Source organism: Carcharhinus amblyrhynchos, unplaced genomic scaffold (genome assembly GCF_965287045.1).
Source record: "Carcharhinus amblyrhynchos unplaced genomic scaffold, sCarAmb.v2.hapA chromosome_132, whole genome shotgun sequence".
Lineage (NCBI taxonomy): Eukaryota > Metazoa > Chordata > Chondrichthyes > Carcharhiniformes > Carcharhinidae > Carcharhinus > Carcharhinus amblyrhynchos.
Genome location: NW_027649872.1, coordinates 416,559 through 437,500, shown reverse-complemented (window position 1 = coordinate 437,500; position 20,942 = coordinate 416,559). Strand labels below are relative to the sequence as shown.

The window sequence follows — 20,942 nt, the reverse complement described above, 5'->3', positions numbered from 1 at the left end:
GGGGACGGGGAGAGGGAGAGGGAGAGGGAGGGGGGGCGGGGACGGGGAGAGGGAGAGGGAGAGGGGGGGGGCGGGGACGGGGAGAGGGAGAGGGGGTGGGAGAGGGAGAGAGGGACAGAGAGAGAGAGGGAGAGAGAGAGAGAGGGACGGAAAGTGTGTGAAAATGGTGTGAGAGAACGATCCTGAGATCTTGCTGGACACAGAGTCAGAATAACCACACACTTTATCCCGGGGGAACTGTCCGTGTGAAAAGGAAACACAGAGACAGAAAGATTTGAGGAAGTCATTCAGCAAAACTTCAAGCTAAACTGAGACAGATCTGGGAGAGAGAGAGAGAGACAGAGAGAGATGGAGACAGACGGACAGAGAAAGACAGACAGTACCTATCCTGGGAGTGTTTGATGGGGACAGTGTAGAGGGAGCTTTACTCTGTATCTAACCCCGTGCTGTACCTATCCTGGGAGTGTTTGATGGGGGGGACAGTGTAGAGGGAGCTTTACTCTGTATCTAACCCCGTGCTGTCCCTGTCCTGGGAGTGTTTGATGGGGGGGACAGTGTAGAGGGAGCTTTACTCTGTATCTAACCCCGTGCTGTACCTGTCCTGGGAGTGTTTGATGGGGGGACAGTGTAGAGGGAGCTTTACTCTGTATCTAACCCCGTGCTGTACCTGTCCTGGGAGTGTTTGATGGGGACAGTGTAGAGGGAGCTTTACTCTGTATCTAACCCCATGCTGTACCTGTCCTGGGAGTGTTTGATGGGGGACAGTGTAGAGGGAGCTTTACTCTGTATCTAACCCCGTGGCGTAGAAATGTCACCAGATTCTGTCCTGTAAATAAGCACAAGATTCCAACTTTCTCAACCTCTCGATTCCAGATGAAAATAGGCAGGAAACGGCTGGTGGAAGATGCTCAAAGAATTCAGCACATCTGGGTCGGGTCGCTCTCATTGTCCTCATCTGTGCTTTGGCAATTGCGACAGGACTGAGAATCCAGGGTAGGTAACACTCTGATATATCCCACACCCCTCACTGTAACACTCTGATATATCCCACACCCCTCACTGTAACACTCTGATATATCCCACACCCCTCACTGTAACACTCTGATATATCCCACACCCCTCACTGCAACACTCTGATATATCCCACACCCCTCACTGTAACACTCTGATATATCCCACACCCCTCACTGTAACACTCTGATATATCCCACACCCCTCACTGTAACACTCTGATATATCCCACACCCCTCACTGTAACACTCTGATATATCCCACACCCCTCACTGCAACACTCTGATATATCCCACACCCCTCACTGTAACACTCTGATATATCCCACACCCCTCACTGTAACACTCTGATATATCCCACACCCCTCACTGTAACACTCTGATATATCCCACACACCTCACTGTAACACTCTGATATATCCCACACCCCTCACTGTAACACTCTGATATATCCCACACCCCTCACTGTAACACTCTGATATATCCCACACCCCTCACTGTAACACTCTGATATACCCCACACCCCTCAGTGTAACACTCTGATATATCCCACACCCCTCAGTGTAACACTCTGATATATCCCACACCCCTCACTGTAACACTCTGATATATCCCACACCCCTCACTGTAACACTCTGATATATCCCACACCCCTCACTGCAACACTCTGATATATCCCACACCCCGCACTGTAACACTCTGATATATCCCTCACCCCTCACTGTAACACTCTGATATATCCCAGACAATCTCACTGATTCTCTGAACACTTCCTTGACAGACTTCCTGAGGAATCGATCTGAAATCCGTGTGAAGTTTGAGAACCTGTCCCAGACCCTTTCACAGACCCAGGAGAAAGCCTCGTCTCTCTGCGATATCCTGAAAAAACTCTCAGGTGAGTCTGAGAGCAAACCCTCCCCTTCCCCACATTCCTGATATCCCGTTTTCCCCACATCCCCCCTCTGAGCTCTTCGAGACGGGAGTTTGTTGTGTTCTGCCCATGTTGTCTGTGAGGGTGGCACTGATGTTAGCACTGCTGCCTGAGATTGTCATGGACCCGGGTTCGATTCCCAGCTTGGGTCACTGTCTCGAGTTTGTACATTCTCCCTGTCTCTGCATGGGTTTCCTCGGGATCTCCACTTTCCTCTCACACTCCCAAGATGTTTATTTCAACTGCCCATGCTAAATTGCCTCTTTGTGTCCAAAGATGTGCAGGTTATGGGGATTGGCCATGCTAAATTGCCCCTTAGTGTCCAAAGATGTGTAGGTTAGGGGGATTGGCCATGCTAAATTGTCCCTTAGTGTCCAAAGATGTGTAGGTTAGGGGGATTGGCCATGCTAAATTGTCCCTTAGTGTCCAAAGATGTGTAGGTTAGGGGGATTGGCCATGCTAAATTGTCCCTTAGTGTCCAAAGATGTGTAGGTTAGGGGGGATTGACCATGCTAAATTGTCCCTTAGTGTCCAAAGATGCGTAGGTTAGGTGGATTGGCCATGCTAAATTGTACCTTAGTGTCCAAAGATGCGTAGGTTAGGTGGATTGGCCATGCTAAATTGTCCCTTAGTGTCCAAAGATGTGCAGGTTAGGGTGGATTGGCCATGCTAAATTGTCCCTTAGTGTCCAAAGATGTGCAGGTTAGGGTGGATTGGCCATGCTAAATTGTACCTTAGTGTCCAAAGATGTGTAGGTTAGGTGGATTGGCCATGCTAAATTGTCCCTTAGTGTCCAAAGATGTGCAGGTTAGGGTGGATTGACCATGCTAAATTGTACCTTAGTGTCCAAAGATGCGTAGGTTAGGGTGGATTGGCCGCACTAAATTGTACCTTAGTGTCCAAAGATGCGTAGGTTAGGGTGGATTGGCCATGCTAAATTGTCCCTTAGTGTCCAAAGATGTGTAGGTTAGGGTGGATTGGCCATGCTAAATTATCCCTTAGTGTCCAAAGATGTGTAGGTTAGGGGGGATTGGCCATGCTAAATTATCCCTTAGTGTCCAAAGATGTGTAGGTTAGGGTGGATTGGCCATGCTAAATTGTCCCTTAGTGTCCAAAGATGTGTAGGTTAGGGGGATTGGCCATGCTAAATTGCCCCTTAGTGTCCAAAGATGTGTAGGTTAGGGGGATTGGCCATGCTAAATTGTCCCTTAGTGTCCAAAGATGTGTAGGTTAGGGGGATTGGCCATGCTAAATTGCCCCTTAGTGTCCAAAGATGTGTAGGTTAGGGGGATTGGCCATGCTAAATTGCCCCTTAGTGTCCAAAGATGTGTAGGTTCGGGGGATTGGCCATGCTAAATTGCCCCTTAATGTCCAAAGATGTGCAGGTTAGGGGGATTGGCCATGCTAAATTGCCCCTTAATGTCAGGGGGATGAGCTAGTGTCAATACAAATAACAAAAAACAAAGAACAACACAGCACGGGAAACAGGCCCTTCGGCCCAACGAGCCCGCGCCGCCATTTCAACAATGTGAATCCCCTCTCCACCCGTGACCCTTGTCTATGCTTCTGGGACACCACATTGGAAACCAGAATGAGGCGAGACATATTTAGGGACAATTTGTGACACCAATCAGCCTAAAAGCACATCTTTGGGGTGTGGGAGGAAACCGGAACACCCGGAGAAAACCCACGCAGACACGGGGAGAATGTGCAAACACCCACAGACACCGGCCCAAATCCATGTGTCTGCACAGCGAACAGTGACAGTCACTGAGCTGTCGTGGTGCCCAGCATCTGGTCCAGTTTGAGCGTGTGATTATGGGGATAAAGCCTTGGTGGGGTTTGGGTCCATGCAGACTCGATGGGCTGAATGGCCTCCTTCAGCACTGTGGGGTGTCTGTAATTCCCTCTTCAGCATCTCTCCAGGGACAGACACGAGCTTTCCATTGTGACTCCCTCCTTTATGAATCCACCCCCACAGTTTTGGTCCATTCCAGTTATCCATTAATTGTTCCAGGAGGAATCCTGAATTACGATGAACTCAGAGGGTTAGTTTATTCGTTCACTCTCCTTTTCTGTTTGTAGAATAAATAAGATGGCGTGTGGGGGCACGGGGGCAGGGAGGGGGGTGAGGGAACAGAGAAAGTCAGAACCACAGGGCAAAATCCCGAGTGAAAACATTGACTATTTGCTGCCATTCCAAACTCCTGTATGAAAAGGCCAATGGTGCGTTCCCTCCCAGAGCAGGGTAGGTTGAAGTCTGATGCTGGATAATTGTCTTTTTCTGTCGAGGAGGTGATGACCGTGGGGGTAAGCACGCGGAGAGGTTTCAGTCTCACAGCCGATGGTGTGTGGGGTGGACAGGGAGTGAGAGAGAGGGGCAGAATGGCCTCTACCTGATCCAAATGTTCCAATGTACGTCTCAGAATGAAATCTTTATTATTTCTCAGAGTGTCTCTGTCCGAGTGGCTGGAAACTTCACAGTCAAACCTGCTACAGATTCTCAATCGATAAAGATAACTGGGACACGGCAAAGCGAGAATGTGAATCCCAAAATTCACACCTCCTCATCATCAACACACAACAGGAGAAGGTGGGAATGACGGCAACATCTCTCAGAATGTGTTAGAGAGAAAATATACCCCTGTACTGTCCCCATCAAACACTCCCAGGACAGGTACAGCACGGGGTTAGATACAGAGTAAAGCTCCCTCTACACTGTACCCATCAAACACTCCCAGGACAGGTACAGCACGGGGTTAGATACAGAGTAAAGCTCCCTCTACACTGTCCCCCCATCAAACACTCCCAGGACAGGGACAGCACGGGGTTAGATACAGAGTAAAGCTCCTTCTACACTGTCCCCATAAAACACTCCCAGGACAGGTACAGCACGGGGTTAGATACAGAGTAAAGCTCCCTCTACACTGTCCCCCCATCAAACACTCCCAGGACAGATACAGCACGGGGTTAGATACAGAGTAAAGCTCCCTCTACACTGTCCCCCCATCAAACACTCCCAGGACAGGGACAGCACGGGGTTAGATACAGAGTAAACACAGAGATAAGGAGCTGTGTGTGTGAGTTGAGACAGTGACACTAACTCCACAAACTTGTTTCTTCTACAGAATTTTGTAACCCAATCCTTGACGAACAAGTATGTACAATATTTTATTGGACTCACAAATCGAGGGAGTGAAGGAAACTGGAAATGGGTGGATGGGACCCCAGTGAGGTGAGTTCCAACATCGCTCCCGGATAGAGTGGGACAGTGGGTTTAGTTTGGGAATTGATACAGGGCTATGGGGTGAGAGTGGGACAGTGGGATTAGTTTGGGATTGATACAGGGCTATGGGGAGAGAGTGGGACAGTGGGATGAGTTTGGGGATTGATACAGGGCTATGGGGAGAGAGTGGGACAGTGGGATGAGTTTGGGGATTGATACAGGGCTATGGGGAGAGAGTGGGACAGTGGGATTAGTTTGGGGATTGATACAGGGCTATGGGGAGAGAGTGGGACAGTGGGATTAGTTTGGGGATTGATACAGGGCTATGGGGAGAGAGTGGGACAGTGGGATTAGTTTGGGAATTGATACAGGGCTATGGGGAGAGAGTGGGACAGTGGGATTAGTTTGGGATTGATACAGGGCTATGGGGAGAGAGTGGGACAGTGGGATTAGTTTGGGATTGATACAGGGCTATGGGGAGTGAGTGGGACAGTGGGATTAGTTTGGGGATTGATACAGGGCTATGGGGAGAGAGTGGGACAGTGGGATTAGTTTGGGGATTGATACTGGGCTATGGGGAGAGAGTGGGACAGTGGGATTAGTTTGGGGATTGATACTGGGCTATGGGGAGAGAGTGGGACAGTGGGATTAGTTGGGGATTGATGTCGATTTGTTGAAATATTTTCCTGTGTCTCGATGGAATTTCATTGATTCTTTCTCTCATTCCCAGTGATTCTTATTGGCTGCCGAATCAACCGGATAATTGGGATGATAATGAGGACTGTGGCGCATTTCGCAAAGAAGTCAATAAAGATTATTTTGGCTGCAATGATGTCCGCTGTTACTCGGGGTTCCCTTTTGTCTGTGAGAAACCGGCTCCATCCTGCATCGAGGCAGCTGACTTTGAGAAATATTGTCCCTGAAGAGAGACTGGGACACAGAACGAGAGACTCAGGATTGTGTAAAGATCCCCACCCCCTCCACCCTTAACCTCAACCCTCCCACTGTCCATATATTCCCCAGTGTGTCCTCTCTCTCTATCCCTCTGTTCCCCAGTGTGTCCTCTCTCTGTATCTCTCTGTTCCCCAGTGTGTCCTCTCTCTGTGTCCCTCTGTTCCCCAGTGTGTCCTCTCTCTCTATCCCTCTGTTCCCCAGTGTGTCCTCTCTCTGTATCTCTCTGTTCCCCAGTGTGTCCTCTCTCTGTGTCCCTCTGTTCCCCAGTGTGTCCTCTCTCTGTATCCCTCTGTTCCCCAGTGTGTCCTCTCTCTGTATCCCTCTGTTCCCCAGTGTGTCCTCTCTCTGTATCCCTCTGTTCCCCAGTGTGTCCTCTCTCTGTATCCCTCTGTTCCCCAGTGTGTCCTCCCTCTGTATCCCTCTGATCCCCAGTGTGTCCTCTCTCTCTATCCTACTATTCCCCAGTGTTTTCTATCCCACCTCTGCCATCTTTCCCATCTCCCTCCCATTCCATTTTCCCCTCCCCCCAGCCCCAATCTCCAATTCCCCTACTCTGCTTCCCTGCAATAGAGCCCATTTGTCTTTGAATGTATGTATATCAGCAAACCTGAATAAACCAGTGTAGTTGGGTATGTGCGCTCCCTGTGTGTGTGCACTACCCAGAGTTTCTGTCCCACAGTGATATCCCAGATTGTAGATTTCTCTGCTTTTTGTAAGCTCTCTCTTGTGGGTTATATTGAGGGTTAAGTGTTTGTTTTGTGAACCGGATGGGTTTACACAGTCTCCCTGACAACGACTGGCTTTGTGACCGCAGATATTTCATTGGATTTAAATTCCACCATCCGCCACGGTGGGATTCGAACCCTTTCTCCCCCCGAGCATTATCCTGGGTCTCTGGATTACTAGCCCAGCGGCAATGCCACTGCGCCACCATCCTGTGGGCTTGTGCGCTCTCAGTTCCTTTCTGTTTAGCCTGCCCGGGGCTGTTATTGATAAACTGCACTCCAACCTTTGACTCAGCTGAGACGCTCATCGAAGCAAGAACGCCCTGAGGTTGCTGTGGAGAAAAATTGCTGAGGTTTGGAGCGATGCTTTAAAAGGGGGAAATCGCTGTGTTCTGTTTGTTTTTTTGTTTCATCGTTTTATTTTTTGAAGATAAACTAACCAGGAGATGGTAGATATCCGGGTCGGTTGCGGTGAACCCAGTTACTCAGTTTGGAGACGCGTTCCGGGGGATTGGATCAGACCCAGGAGCTTCTGTTTAACGGGACGAGAATCCCAGCGACAGAATAGATGCCACACGATGGTCAAGGTGTGTCTGGCGGGTCACAGAGTGTGAGCATCAGTGTCACCAACACTTGGAGCAGGAGTTTGTGTATTTACCATATCTTATTCGCTCCGTGTATCTATTCGCTCGTTACTGCGTGTGTTTTTTTTTCTGTTTAAGTTTATATATTAAAGATTCTCTTTGATCTTGGAGTCCTGTTGCTTATTTCCTGCCTCTAGACCCTGCCACACATTCTACACTTTCAATGAGTGAGATCTCTCAAAGCCAGTTGTGGACAAGTATCCGGATTCTCCTGTCCTCCCCCCCAGCCCCGGGGACAGGACAGCCGGTCCGGGAGAGTTGAGTCCTGGTCACCTTGTAACCCCGTTTCTGGAATAGCAAAAACATCACTCTCGCTTGATTCTCCCAACTCATCCATCTCGTTCCAAACTCTTCCAGAATTCGGATAAAGTACATTTCGGCTCGATTTGTTTGACAGTTGTTTAAAACTCTGGGTTTGATCCCAGTGGGATATTTTGGTTTCCTTCCCCGTTCTGTCACACTGTGACTGTCACATTCCTCCCTCACTATCCTGTGCCAATCCACCCTAACCTACACATCTTTGGACACTAAGGGACAATTTAGCATGGCCAATCCACCCGAACCTACACATCTTTGGACTGTGGGAGGAAACCGGAGCACCCGGAGGAAACCCCCGCAGACACGGGGAGAACGTGCAGACTCCGGCGGGGGGTGCACACACAGCGACCCGAGCCGGGAATCGAACCCGGGGTCCCTGACACCGTGAGGCAGCAGTGCTTACCACTCTGCTGCCCCAGTCTGAGTTTCCTGTTCAAAAATCACTGACCAGCTCTCCGATCTTTAGACTGGGCTTTCCAATTCGCCAAGGCACTGACCCCTGACCATCCACCCCCCCCCACCCCCCCCCGAACCCCCCACTCTTTAGTTTCAAGCCCTCTCTCCTTCCCTCCCCCCCAGTCCGCAGTTCCCAGTGTGGTTGAGACGTGAGACCATCCCAGTGATACAGTGCCCACTTTCCCCAGTTCTGATGCCAGTGTCCCAGGCACCGATGACCCACTTCACCCACTCCAGACTTTGAGCCCAATCTGGCTCTCTCTCATTTCACGCACACTTTGCCAACCTGCGAGCTGCTCAGGGAGAATTCCCCAGCTTAGAAACTCAGCAACAACCCCAACATTGAGAAACACCAACAAACTCAGCAACAACCCCGATATTGAGAAACACCAACAAACTGAACAACAACCCCGACATTGAGAAACACCAATAAATTCAACAACAGCCCGACATTGAGAAACTCGAACAAACTGAACAACCCCGACATTGAGAAACACCAACAAACTCAACAACAACCCCGACATTGAGAAACACCAATAAATTCAACAACAGCCCGACATTGAGAAACACCAACAAACTCAACAACAACCCCGATATTGAGAAACACCAACAAACTCAACAACAGCCCGACATTGAGAAACTCGAACAAACTGAACAACCCCGACATTGAGAAACACCAACAAACTCAACAACAACCCCAACATTGAGAAACACCAACAAACTCAACAACAACCACAACATTGAGAAACACCAACAAACTCAACAACAACCCCGACATTGAGAAACACCAACAAAGTCATCAACAACAACCTCAACATTGAGAAAAACCAACTAACTCAACAACAACCCTGACATTGAGAAACACCAACAAACTCAACAACAACCCCGACATTGAGAAACACCAACAAATTCAACAACTACCCGGATATCGAGAAACAACCAACAAACTCAACAACAACCCCGACACTGAGAAACAACAACAAACTCAACAACAACCACATCGAGAAACACCAACAAACTCAACAACAACCACATCGAGAAACACCAACAAACTCAACAACAGCCCCAGTGTTGAGAAACACTAACAAATTTAACAACAACTCCAAAATCGACAGAGACAGAGAGAGAGAGGCAGAGAGAGAGAGGAAGGGAGATAGATAGAGAAAGAGAGAGAGGGAGAGAGATGGAGAGAGAGAGAGTGAGAAAAAGTGGAGAAGGAGACAGACAGAGGGAGACAGGAAGAGAGAGACAGATAGAGAATGAAAGAGAATGAGATACAGACAGATACAATGAGGGAGCGGGGAAAAACTACATCACCACGAGAAACAGCAGAGAAACCACATCAGCAGCAGTGTGGGTAACAGAAACAGTCTGGGAGAGGGTACAGAGATAGGGAGGGGGTGGAGGGGGCTGGAGGAGGTTACAGAGATAGGGAGGGGTTGTAGGGGGTTGGAGGGGGTTACAGAGATAGGGAGGGGGTGTAGAGGCTGGAGGAAGTTGCAGAGATAGGGAGGGGGTGTAGGGGGCTGGTGGAGGTTACAGAGATATGGAGGGGGTGTAGGGGGCTGGAGGAGGTTACAGAGATAGGGAGGGGTGTAGGGGGTTGGAGGAGGTTACAGAGATAGGGAGGGGGTGTAGGGGGTTGGAGGAGGTTACAGAGATAGGGAGGGGGTGTAGGGGCTGGAGGAGGTTACAGAGATAGGGAGGGGGTGTAGGAGCTGGAGGAGGTTACAGAGATAGGGAGGGGGTGTAGGGGGCTGGAGGAGGTTACAGAGATAGGGAGGGGGTATAGGAGCTGGAGGAGGTTACAGAGATAGGGAGGGGGTGTAGGGGGCTGGAGGAGGTTACAGAGACAGGGAGGGGGTGTAGGGGCTGGAGGAGGTTGCAGAGATAGGGAGGGGGTGCAGGGGGCTGGAGGAGGTTACAGAGATAGGGAGGGGGTGTAGGGGCTGGAGGAGGTTACAGAGATAGGGAGGGGGTGTAGGAGCTGGAGGAGGTTACAGAGATAGGGAGGGGGTGTATGGGGCTGGAGGAGGTTACAGAGATAGGGAGGGGGTGTAGGAGCTGGAGGAGGTTACAGAGATAGGGAGGGGCTGTAGGGGGCTGGAGGAGGTTACAGAGATGGGGAGGGGGTGTAGGGGCTGGAGGAGGTTGCAGAGATAGGGAGGGGGTGCAGGGGGCTGGAGGAGGTTACAGAGATAGGGAGGGGGTGTAAGGGGCTGGAGGAGGTTACAGAGATAGGGAGGGGGTGTAAGGGGCTGGAGGAGGTTACAGAGATAGGGAGGGGGTGTAGGGGACTGGAGGGGGTTACAGAGATAGGGAGGGGGTGTAAGGGGGCTGGAGGTGGTTACAGAGATAGGGAGGGGGTGTAGGGGGCTGGAGGAGGTTACAGAGATAGGGAGGGGGTGTAAGGGGGCTGGAGGAGGTTACAGAGATAGGGAGGGGGTGTAGGGGGCTGGAGGAGGTTACAGAGATAGGGAGGGGGTGTAGGGGGCTGGAGGAGGTTACAGAGATAGGGAGGGGGTGTAGGGGGGCTGGAGGGGGTTACAGAGATAGGGAGGGGGTGTAGGGGGCTGGAGGAGGTTACAGAGATAGGGAGGGGGTGTAGGGGCTGGAGGGGGTTACAGAGATAGGGAGGGGGAGTAGAGGGGTGGAGGGGGTTACAGAGATAGGGAGGGGGTGTAGGGGGCTGGAGGAGGTTACAGAGATAGGGAGGGGGGTGTAGGGGGCTGGAGGAGGTTACAGAGATAGGGAGGGGGGTGTAGGGGGCTGGAGGAGGTTACAGAGATAGGGAGGGGGGTGTAGGGGGCTGGAGGAGGTTACAGAGATAGGGAGGGGGGTGTAGGGGGCTGGAGGAGGTTACAGATATAGGGAGGGGGGTGTAGGGGGCTGGAGGAGGTTACAGAAAAGGGAGGGGGTGTAGGGGAGGGACTGGAGGGGGTTACAGAGATAGGGAGGGGGGTGTAGGGGGCTGGAGGAGGTTACAGAAGATAGGGAGGGGGTGTAGGGGGCTGGAGGAGGTGAAGGGGGGTTGTAGGGGCTGGAGGAGGTTACAGTATACCTAGGGGGTGTAGGGCTGGAGGGGGTTACAGAGATAGGGAGGGGGAGTAAGGGGTGGAGGGGGTTACAGAGATAGGGAGGGGGATGTGCAGGCTGGAGGGATTACAGAGATAGGGAGGGTGGGTGTAGGGGCTGGAGGAGGTAACAGAGATAGGGAGGGGGTGTAGGGGGGCTGGAGGGGGTTAGAGAGATAGGGAGGGGGTGTCGGGGGCTGGGAGGGGGTTACAGAGATAGGGAGGGGGTGTAGGGGCTGGAGGCGGTTACCGAGATAGGGAGGGGGTGTAAGGGGGCTGGAGGAGGTTACAGAGATAGGGAGGGGGTGTAGGGGCTGGAGGGGGTTACAGGGAATGGGAGGCAGTGAGGGTTTGACAGATGGTGTGAGAAATTTGAAGATTTTTTGACAGAACAACCAGACTCTTTAACTGGAAATTTTACCCTGAGGAGGATCAGTGAGGAAGAAAAATTTGAGGAAGTTTTTGACCTTAACTTCACTTTAAAATAAACTGAGGCTCATCAGAGAGAGAGAGAGAGAGGCAGAGAGAGACAGAGAGACAGAGAGAGAGAGACAGAGAAAGAGAGAGAGAGAGAGAGAGACAGAGAGAGAGAGAGAGACAGAGAGAGAGTCAAAGAGAGAGAGAGAGAGAGACAAGGTGAGTTAGAAAGATGGGGAGAGAGAGAGATTGAGACTGAGAGGTTGGTGCCCAGGGAGTGAGTACAACCAATCTCTCACACTGATCCCAGGGGAAGGGACATTGCGAAAGGAACAAACCATCACAAAGAGTTTGGAGGAAGTTTCTGATTAAATTCACAAAATTGTGGAAAGGCTGAGACACATCAGAGAGAGAGAGAGAATTAGACAGGAGCAGAACAGAGAGAGAGAGAGAGAGAGACACAGAGTCACAAACAGAGAGTTGGACAGAAAGACAGAGAGGGTGCGGAAGATGGTGTGGGATTATTTCTGAGATCTTCCTGGACACAGAGTCAGAATAACCGCACACTTTTATTTTGGATGAAGTGTCAGTGTGAACAGGAAAACAGAGGCAAAAATTAGAGGAAGTTCCCAACACAAACATAAAGTTACAAAAAACTGAGACACATCAGAGAGAGAGAGAGACAGAGAGAAACTTGGACACAAAGCAGGGAGCGAAACAACAACTGCATCAAGATGAGAAACATCAAAAACATCACAACACCCAGTGCAGGTAAGAGAAACTTTTAATAGAGAGAGAGAGACAGAGAGAGAGAGAGAGAGAGAGAGGGGGGACAGAGAGAGAGAGAGACAGAGAGAGACAGAGAGAGAGAGAGAGAGAGAGACAGGAATTAGACAGAAGCAGATCAGAGAGAGAGAAGGAGAGAGAGAGGAGAGAGAGGGAGAGAGACAGGGAGAGGGACAGGGAGAGGGAGAGGGACAGGGAGAGGGAGAGGGAGAGGGACAGGGAGAGGGACAGGGAGAGGGAGAGGGACAGGGAGAGGGACAGGGAGAGGGAGAGGGACAGGGAGAGGGAGAGGGAGAGGGAGAGGGAGAGGGAGAGGGAGAGGGACAGGGAGAGGGACAGGGACAGGGAGAGGGACAGGGAGAGGGACAGGGAGAGGGACAGGGAGAGGGATAGGGAGAGGGAGAGGGAGAGGGACAGGGAGAGGGACAGGGACAGGGAGAGGGACAGGGACAGGGAGAGGAGGTGGGGACGGGGAGAGGGAGAGGGGACGGGGACGGTGATGGGGGGGTGCGGCTGTGGTAAATTTCCCCTGAGCGTCTGGGTAAAACGGCAGGGAGCACTGAGGGGGTAATGGGGATAGGGGCCTGTATGGGGTTGTCCTCAGTACAGAATCAATGGGCTGAATGGCCTCTGTCTGCAGTTTGGGGATTTGATGGTGTTACGAGAGAGAGAAACAGAGAGAGAGAGAGAGAGAGGGAGTGGGAGAGAGAGGAAGAGGGAGAGGGAGAGAGAGAGAGGGACAGAGAGGGAGAGAGAGAGAGGGAGACAAAGTGAGACAGAGAGATAGGGAGAGGGAGACAAAGACAGAGAGACAGAGAGAGAGAGACAGAGAGGGAGAGAGAGAGACAGAGAGAGACAGAAAGAAAGGGAGAGGGAGACAAAGACAGAGAGACAGAGACAGAGAGAGAGAGAGAGAGACGGAAAGTGTTTGAAAATGGTGTGAGAGAATGATCCTGAGATCTTGCTGGACACAGAGTCAGAATAACCACACACTTTATCCCGGGGGAACTGTCCGTGTGAAAAGGAAACACAGAGACAGAAAGATTTGAGGAAGTCATTCAGCAAAACTTCAAGTTAAACTGAGACAGATCTGGGAGAGAGAGAGAGAGACGGAGAGAGATGGAGACAGATGGACAGAGAAAGAGAGACGGTACCTATCCTGGGTGTGTTTGATGGGGGGACAGTGCAGACGGAACTTTACTCTGTATCTAACCCCGTGCTGGTCTTGTCCTGGGAGTGTTTGATGGGGGGACAGTGTAGAGGGAGCTTTAATCTGTAACTAACCCCGTGCTGTACCTGTCCTGGGAGTGTTTGATGGGGACAGTGTAGAGGGAGCTTTAATCGGTATCTAACCCCGTGCTGTACCTGTCCTGGGAGTGTTTGATGGGGACAGTGTAGAGGGAGCTTTACTCTGTATCCAACCCCGTGCTGTACCTGTCCTGGGAGTGTTTGATGGGGACAGTGTAGAGGGAGCTTTATTCTGTATCTAACCCCGTGCTGTACCTGTCCTGGGAGTGTTTGATGGGGGGACAGTGTAGAGGGAGCTTTACTCTGTATCTAACCCGGTGCTGTAGAGATGTCACCAGCTTCTATCCTGTAAATATGCACAAGATTCCCACATTCTCAACCTCTCTATTCCAGATAAAAATGGACAGGAAACATCTGGAGGAAGATGCTCAATAAATTCAACACATCTGGGTCTGGTAGCTCTCATTGTCCTCATCGTAACTGTGGCAATTGCTATTGGACTGAGAATCCAGGGTAGGTAACACTCTGATATATCCCACACCCCTCACTGTAACACTCTGATATATCCCACACCCCTCACTGTAACACTCTGATATACCCCACACTCATCACTGTACCATTCTGATGTATCCCACACCCCTCACTGTAACTTTCTGATATATCCCACACCCCTCACTGTAACACTCTGATATATCCCACACCCCTCACTGTAACACTCTGATATATCCCACACCCCTCACTGTAACACTCTGATATATCCCACACCCCTCACTGTAACACTCTGATATATCCCACACCCCTCACTATAACACACTGATATATCCCACACCCCTCACTGTAACACTCTGATATATCCCACACCCCTCACTGTAAAACTCTGATATATCTCACACCCCCTCACTGTAACGCTCTGATATATCCCACACCCCTCACAGTAACACTCTGATATATCCCACACCCCTCACTGTAACACTCTGATATATCCCACACCCCTCACAGTAACGCTCTGATATATCCCACACGCCTCACTGTAACACTCTGATATATCCCACACCCCTCACTGTAACACTCTGATATATCCCACACCCCTCACTGTAACACTCTGATATATCCCACACCCCTCACTGTAACACTCTGATATATCCCACACCCCTCACTGTAACACTCTGATATATCCCACACCCCTCACTGTAACACTCTGATATATCCCACACCCCTCACTGTAACACTCTGATATATCCCACACCCCTCACTGTAACACTCTGATATATCCCACACCCCTCACTGTAACACTCTGATATATCCCAGACAATCTCACTGATTCCCTGAACACTTCCTTGACAGACTCCCTGAGGAATCGATCGGAAATCCGTGTGAAGTGTGAGAACCTGTCCCAGACCCTTTCACAGACCCAGGAGAAAGCCTCGTCTCTCTGCGATATCCTGAAAAAACTCTCAGGTGAGTCTGAGAGCAAACCCTTCCCTTCCCCACATTCCTGATATCCCGTTTTCCCCACATCCCCCCTCTGTGCTCTTCGAGACGGGAGTTTGTTGTGTTCATGCCCATGTTGTCTGTGAGGGTGGCACTGATGTTAGCTCTGCTGCCCCACAGTGCCATGGACCTGAGTTCAATTCCCAGTCGTGTCACAGCTTGTGTGGAGTTTGCACATTCTCCCCGTCTCTGCCTGGGTTTCCTCCACTTGCTCTGGTTTCCTCCCACAGTACAAAGATGTCTAGGTTAGTTTGGCCATGCTAAATTCCCACTTTGAGTCCAAAATGTGCAGGTTAGGTGGATTGGCCATGCTAAATTGACTTTTATTGTCAGGGGGGCTAGCTAGGGTAAATGCATGTGGTTATGGCGATAAAACCTTGGTGGGTTATGGGTCCATGCAGACTCGATGGGCTGAAGTGAGAGAGATGGGCAGAATGGCCTCTACCTGATCCAAATGTTCCAATCTACGTCTCAGAATGAAATCTTTATTATTTCTCAGAGTCTCTCTGTCCGAGTGGCTGGAAACTTCACAATCAAACCTGCTACAGATTCTCAATCGATAAAGTTAATTGGGACACGGCAAAGCGAGAATGTGAATCCCAAAATTCACACCTCCTCATCATCAACACACAACAGGAGAAGGTGGGAATGACGGCAACATCTGTCAGAATGTGTTAGAGAGAAAATATCCCCCTGTACTGTCCCCATCAAACACTCCCAGGACAGGTACAGCACGGGGTTAGATACAGAGTAAAGCTCCCTCTACACTGTCCCCCCATCAAACACTCCCAGGACAGGTACAGCACGGGGTTCGATACAGAGTAAAGCTCCCTCTACACTGTCCCCCATCAAACACTCCCAGGACAGGTACAGCACGGGGTTAGATACAGAGTAAAGCTCCCTCTACACTGTCCCCCCATCAAACACTCCCAGGACAGGTACAGCACGGGGTTAGATACAGAGTAAAGCTCCTCTACACTGTCCCCCCATCAAACACTCCCAGGACAGGTACAGCACGGGGTTAGATACAGAGTAAAGCTCCCTCTACACTGTCCCCCCCATCAAACACTCCCAGGACAGGTACAGCACGGGGTTAGATACAGAGTAAAGCTCCCTCTACACTGTCCCCCCCATCAAACACTCCCAGGACAGGTACAGCACGGGATTAGATACAGAGTAAAGCTCCCTCTACACTGTCCCCCCCATCAAACACTCCCAGGACAGGTACAGCACGGGGTTAGATACAGAGTAAAGCTCCCTCTACACTGTCCCCCCCATCAAACACTCCCAGGACAGGTACAGCACGGGGTTAGATACAGAGTAAAGCTCCCTCTACACTGTCCCCCATCAAACACTCCCAGGACAGGTACAGCACGGGGTTAGATACAGAGTAAAGCTCCCTCTACACTGTCCCCCCATCAAACACTCCCAGGACAGGTACAGCACGGGGTTAGATACAGAGTAAACACAGAGATAAGGAGCTGTGTGTGTGAGTTGAGACAGTGACACTAACTCCACAAACTTGTTTCTTCTGCAGAATTTTGTAACCCAATCCTTGCCGAACAAGAATGAACAATATTTTATTGGACTCACAGATCGAGGGAGTGAAGGAAACTGGACCTGGGTGGATGGGACCCCAGTGAGGTGAGTCCCAACATCGCACCCGGATAGAGTGGGACAGTGGGATTAGTTTGGGATTGATACAGGGCTATGGGGAGAGAGTGGGACAGTGGGATTAGTTTGGGGATTGATACAGGGCTATGGGGAGAGAGTGGGACAGTGGGATTAGTTTGGGGATTTATACAGGTCTATGGGGAGAGAGTGGGACAGTGGGATTAGTTTGGGGTTGATACAGGGCTATGGGGAGAGAGTGGGACAGTGGGATTAGTTTGGGATTGATACAGGGCTATGGGGAGAGAGTGGGACAGTGTGGATTAGTTTGGGATTGATACAGGGCTATGGGGAGAGAGTGGGACAGTGGGATTAGTTTGGGATTGATACAGGGCTATGGGGAGAGAGTGGGACAGTGGGATTAGTTTGGGATTGATACAGGGCTATGGGGAGAGAGTGGGACAGTGGGATTAGTTTGGGATTGATACAGGGCTATGGGGAGAGAGTGGGACAGTGGGATTAGTTTGGGGATTGATACAGGGCTATGGGAGAGAGTGGGACAGTGGGATTAGTTTGGGGATTGATGCAGGGCTATGGGGAGAGAGTGGGACAGTGGGATTAGTTTGGGGATTGATACAGGGCTATGGGGAGAGAGTGGGACAGTGGGATTAGTTTGGGATTTATACAGGGCTATGGGGAGAGAGTGGGACAGTGGGATTAGTTTGGGATTGATACAGGGTTATGGGGAGAGAGTGGGACAGTGGGATTAGTTTGGGATTGATGTGGATGTGTTGGAATGTGTTCCAACTTCTGAAAGGAATTTATTTGATTTTTTTTGCAGTCTCAGTGATTCTCATTGGCTGCCGAATCAACCAGATAATTATAATAAAGCTGAGCACTGTGGCACATTTTCGAAAGAATACCGTAAAGAGAATTTTGGCTGGAATGATGTCCCCTGTTCCTCGGAATTCCCTTTCATTTGTGAGAAACCGGCTTTATCCTGTATCAGGGCAGCTGACTTTGAGAAATATTGTCCCTGAAGAGAGACTGGGACACAGAACGAGAGACTCAGGATTGTGTAAAGATCCCCACCCCCTCCATCCTTAACCTCAACCCCCCCACTGTCCATATATTTCCCAGTGTGTCCTCTCTCTGTATCCCTCTGTTCCCCAGTGTGCCCTCTCTCTGTATCCCTCTGTTCCCCAGTGTGTCCTCTCTCTGTATCCCTCTGTTCCCCAGTGTGTCCTCTCTCTGTATCCCTCTGTTCCCCAGTGTGTCCTCTCTCTGTATCCCTCTGTTCCTCAGTGTGTCCTCTCTCTGTATCCCTCTGTTCCCCAGTGTGTCCTCTCTCTGTATCCCTCTGTTCCCCAGTGTGTCCTCTCTCTGTCTCCCTCTGTTCCCCAGTGTGTCCTCTCTCTGTATCCCTCTGTTCCCCAGTGTGTCCTCTCTCTGTATCCCTCTGTTCCCCAGTGTGTCCTCTCTCTGTATCCCTCTGTTCCCCAGTGTGTCCTCTCTCTGTATCCCTCTGTTCCCCAGTGTGCCCTCTCTCTGTATCCCTCTGTTCCCCAGTGTGTCCTCTCTCTGTATCCCTCTGTTCCCCAGTGTGTCCTTTCTCTGTATCCCTCTGTTCCTCAGTGTGTCCTCTCTCTGTATCCCTCTGTTCCCCAGTGTGTCCTCTCTCTGTATCCCTCTGTTCCCCAGTGTGTCCTCTCTCTGTATCCCTCTGTTCCCCAGTGTGTCCTCTCTCTGTATCCCTCTGTCCCCCAGTGTGTCCTCTCTCTGTATCCCTCTGTTCCCCAGTGCGTTTGATCTCATCTCTGCCACCACCTTCCGATCTCTCTCGCACTCCTTTTTCCCCTCCCCCCAGCGCCAATCTCCCATTCCCCCACTCTGCTTCCCTGCAATAGAGCCCATTTGTCTTTGAATGTATGTATATAAGCAAACCTGAATAAACCAGTGTAGTTGGGTATGTGCGCTCCCTGTGTGTGTGCACTCCCCAGAGTTTCTGTCCCACAACGATGTCCCAGATTGTAGATTTCTCTGCTTTTTGGAAGCTTCCGGTAAATCAGCAGCAGAACTGTGTGTTTTTTACTGCTGAGAATAATGCTTTAAAATCGACTTGATTGGAATTTGTCTGCACTTGTGGTTGGACTGACCTTCCAAGATATCTGCATTGAGGGGGTATTTCTGAGCTGTTTGAACTCTCTCTCTTGTGGGTTATATTGAGGGTTAAGTGTTTGTTTTGTGAACTGGATGGGTTTACACAGTCTCCCTGACAACGACTGGCTTTGCGACCGCAGATATTTCATTGGATTTAAATTCCACCATCCGCCACGGTGGGATTCGATCCCTTTCTCCCCCCGAGCATTATCCTGGGTCTCTGGATTACTAGCCCAGCGGCAATGCCACTGCGCCACCATCCTGTGGGCTTGTGCGCTCTCAGTTCCTTTCTGTTTAGCCTGCCCGGGGCTGTTATTGATAAACTGCGCTCCAACCTTTGACTCAGCTGAGACGCTCATCGAAGCAAGAACGCCCTGAGGTTGCTGTGGAGAAAAATTGCTGAGGTTTGGAGCGATGCTTTAAAAGGGGGAAATCGCTGTGTTCTGTTTGTCTTTTTGTTTGATCGTTTTATTTTTTGAAGATAAACTAACCAGGAGATGGTAGATATCCGGGTCGGTTGCGGTGAACCCAGTTACTCAGTTTGGAGACGCGTTCCGGGGGATTGGATCAGACCCAGGAGCTTCTGTTTAACGGGACGAGAATCCCAGCGACAGAATAGATGCCACACGATCGTCAAGGTGTGTCTGGCGGGTCACAGAGTGTGAGCATCAGTGTCACCAACACTTGGAGCAGGAGTTTGTGTATTTACCATATCTTATTCGCTCCGTGTATCTATTCGCTCGTTACTGCGTGTGTATTTTTTTTCTGTTTAAGTTTATATATTAAAGATTCTCTTTGATCTTGGAGTCCTGTTGCTTATTTCCTGCCTCTAGACCCTGCCACACATTCTACACTTTCAATGAGTGAGATCTCTCAAAGCCAGTTGTGGACAAGTATCCGGATTCTCCTGTCCTCCCCCCCAGCCCCGGGGAGAGGACAGCCGGTCCGGGAGAGCTTAGCCGTGAATGAGGGTCGCTCGCTCCGGGCGTGGACTGACTCGCGCCCCTTATTTCACTGACTATAATTGTCGGATCAGACCTGGAAAATGTGACGGTTATTCACTCTGGAAGGGAAAACCAGAAGGCGGATTCCTGCCGGAATGGCTGTAAGTTGGGAGAGGGGAGTGTGCAGAGGGATCTGGGCGCCCCAGTGTCTGAAGGGAAGCGTGCAGGTGCAGCAGGCGGTAAAGAAGGCGAATGGTCTGTTGGCCTTCATTGCGAGAGGTTTGGAGTACAGGAGCAGGGATGTGTTGTTCCAATGATACAGGGGCCTCGGGGAGGCCACTCCGAGGGTATCGGGTGGCAGTTTCGCGGGGGGTCTCCCTTTTGCGAGGAAGGGTGTTCTTGCTCTGGAGGGAGTGCGGCGAAGGGTTTCCCAGGCTGATTCCAGGGATGGCGGGACTGAGGAGAGAGTGACGAGGTTGGGATTGTTTTCCCTGGAGTTCAGAGGGAGGGGAGAGAATCTCATCGAGATTTATAAAATTCTAACAGGACGGGACAGGGGAGATTCAGGGAGGGTGTTCCCCATGGTGGGGGGGAGTCCAGAACCAGGGGGAGGGGGTCACAGTCTGAGGATTGGGGGAGAGACCATTTAGGACGGAGATGAGGATAAATTCAGGAACATTGAAAATTCAGGGGCAGCGCGGTGACACAGTGGGTTAGCACTGCTGTCTCACAGCGCCAGGGACCCGGGTTCGATTCCCGGGGGGGGCACGGTGACACAGTGGGTTAGCACTGCTGTCTCACAGCGCCAGGGACCCGGGTTCGATTCCCGGGGGGGGCACGGTGACACAGTGGGTTAGCACTGCTGTCTCACAGCGCCAGGGACCCGGGTTCGATTCCCGGGGGGCACGGTGACACAGTGGGTTAGCACTGCTGTCTCACAGCGCCAG

General features: G+C 50.9%; 1 protein-coding gene across 1 annotated transcript in view; it reads left to right on the top strand.

Annotated features, from left to right (window-relative positions):
* The window catches only part of LOC145338663 (uncharacterized), a 36,407-nt gene extending 16,387 nt beyond the window's left edge, over positions 1-20,020 (top strand). Inside the window, exons 6-11 of the mRNA XM_080183054.1 lie at positions 1,792-1,905; positions 14,183-14,302; positions 15,134-15,247; positions 15,780-15,922; positions 16,818-16,924; positions 19,975-20,020. Of these exons, the coding sequence (XP_080039180.1) occupies positions 1,792-1,905; positions 14,183-14,302; positions 15,134-15,247; positions 15,780-15,922; positions 16,818-16,924; positions 19,975-20,020 (644 nt within the window). The remainder of the gene's footprint in view (positions 1-1,791; positions 1,906-14,182; positions 14,303-15,133; positions 15,248-15,779; positions 15,923-16,817; positions 16,925-19,974) is intronic.
* Positions 20,021-20,942: the final 922 nt, after the last annotated feature.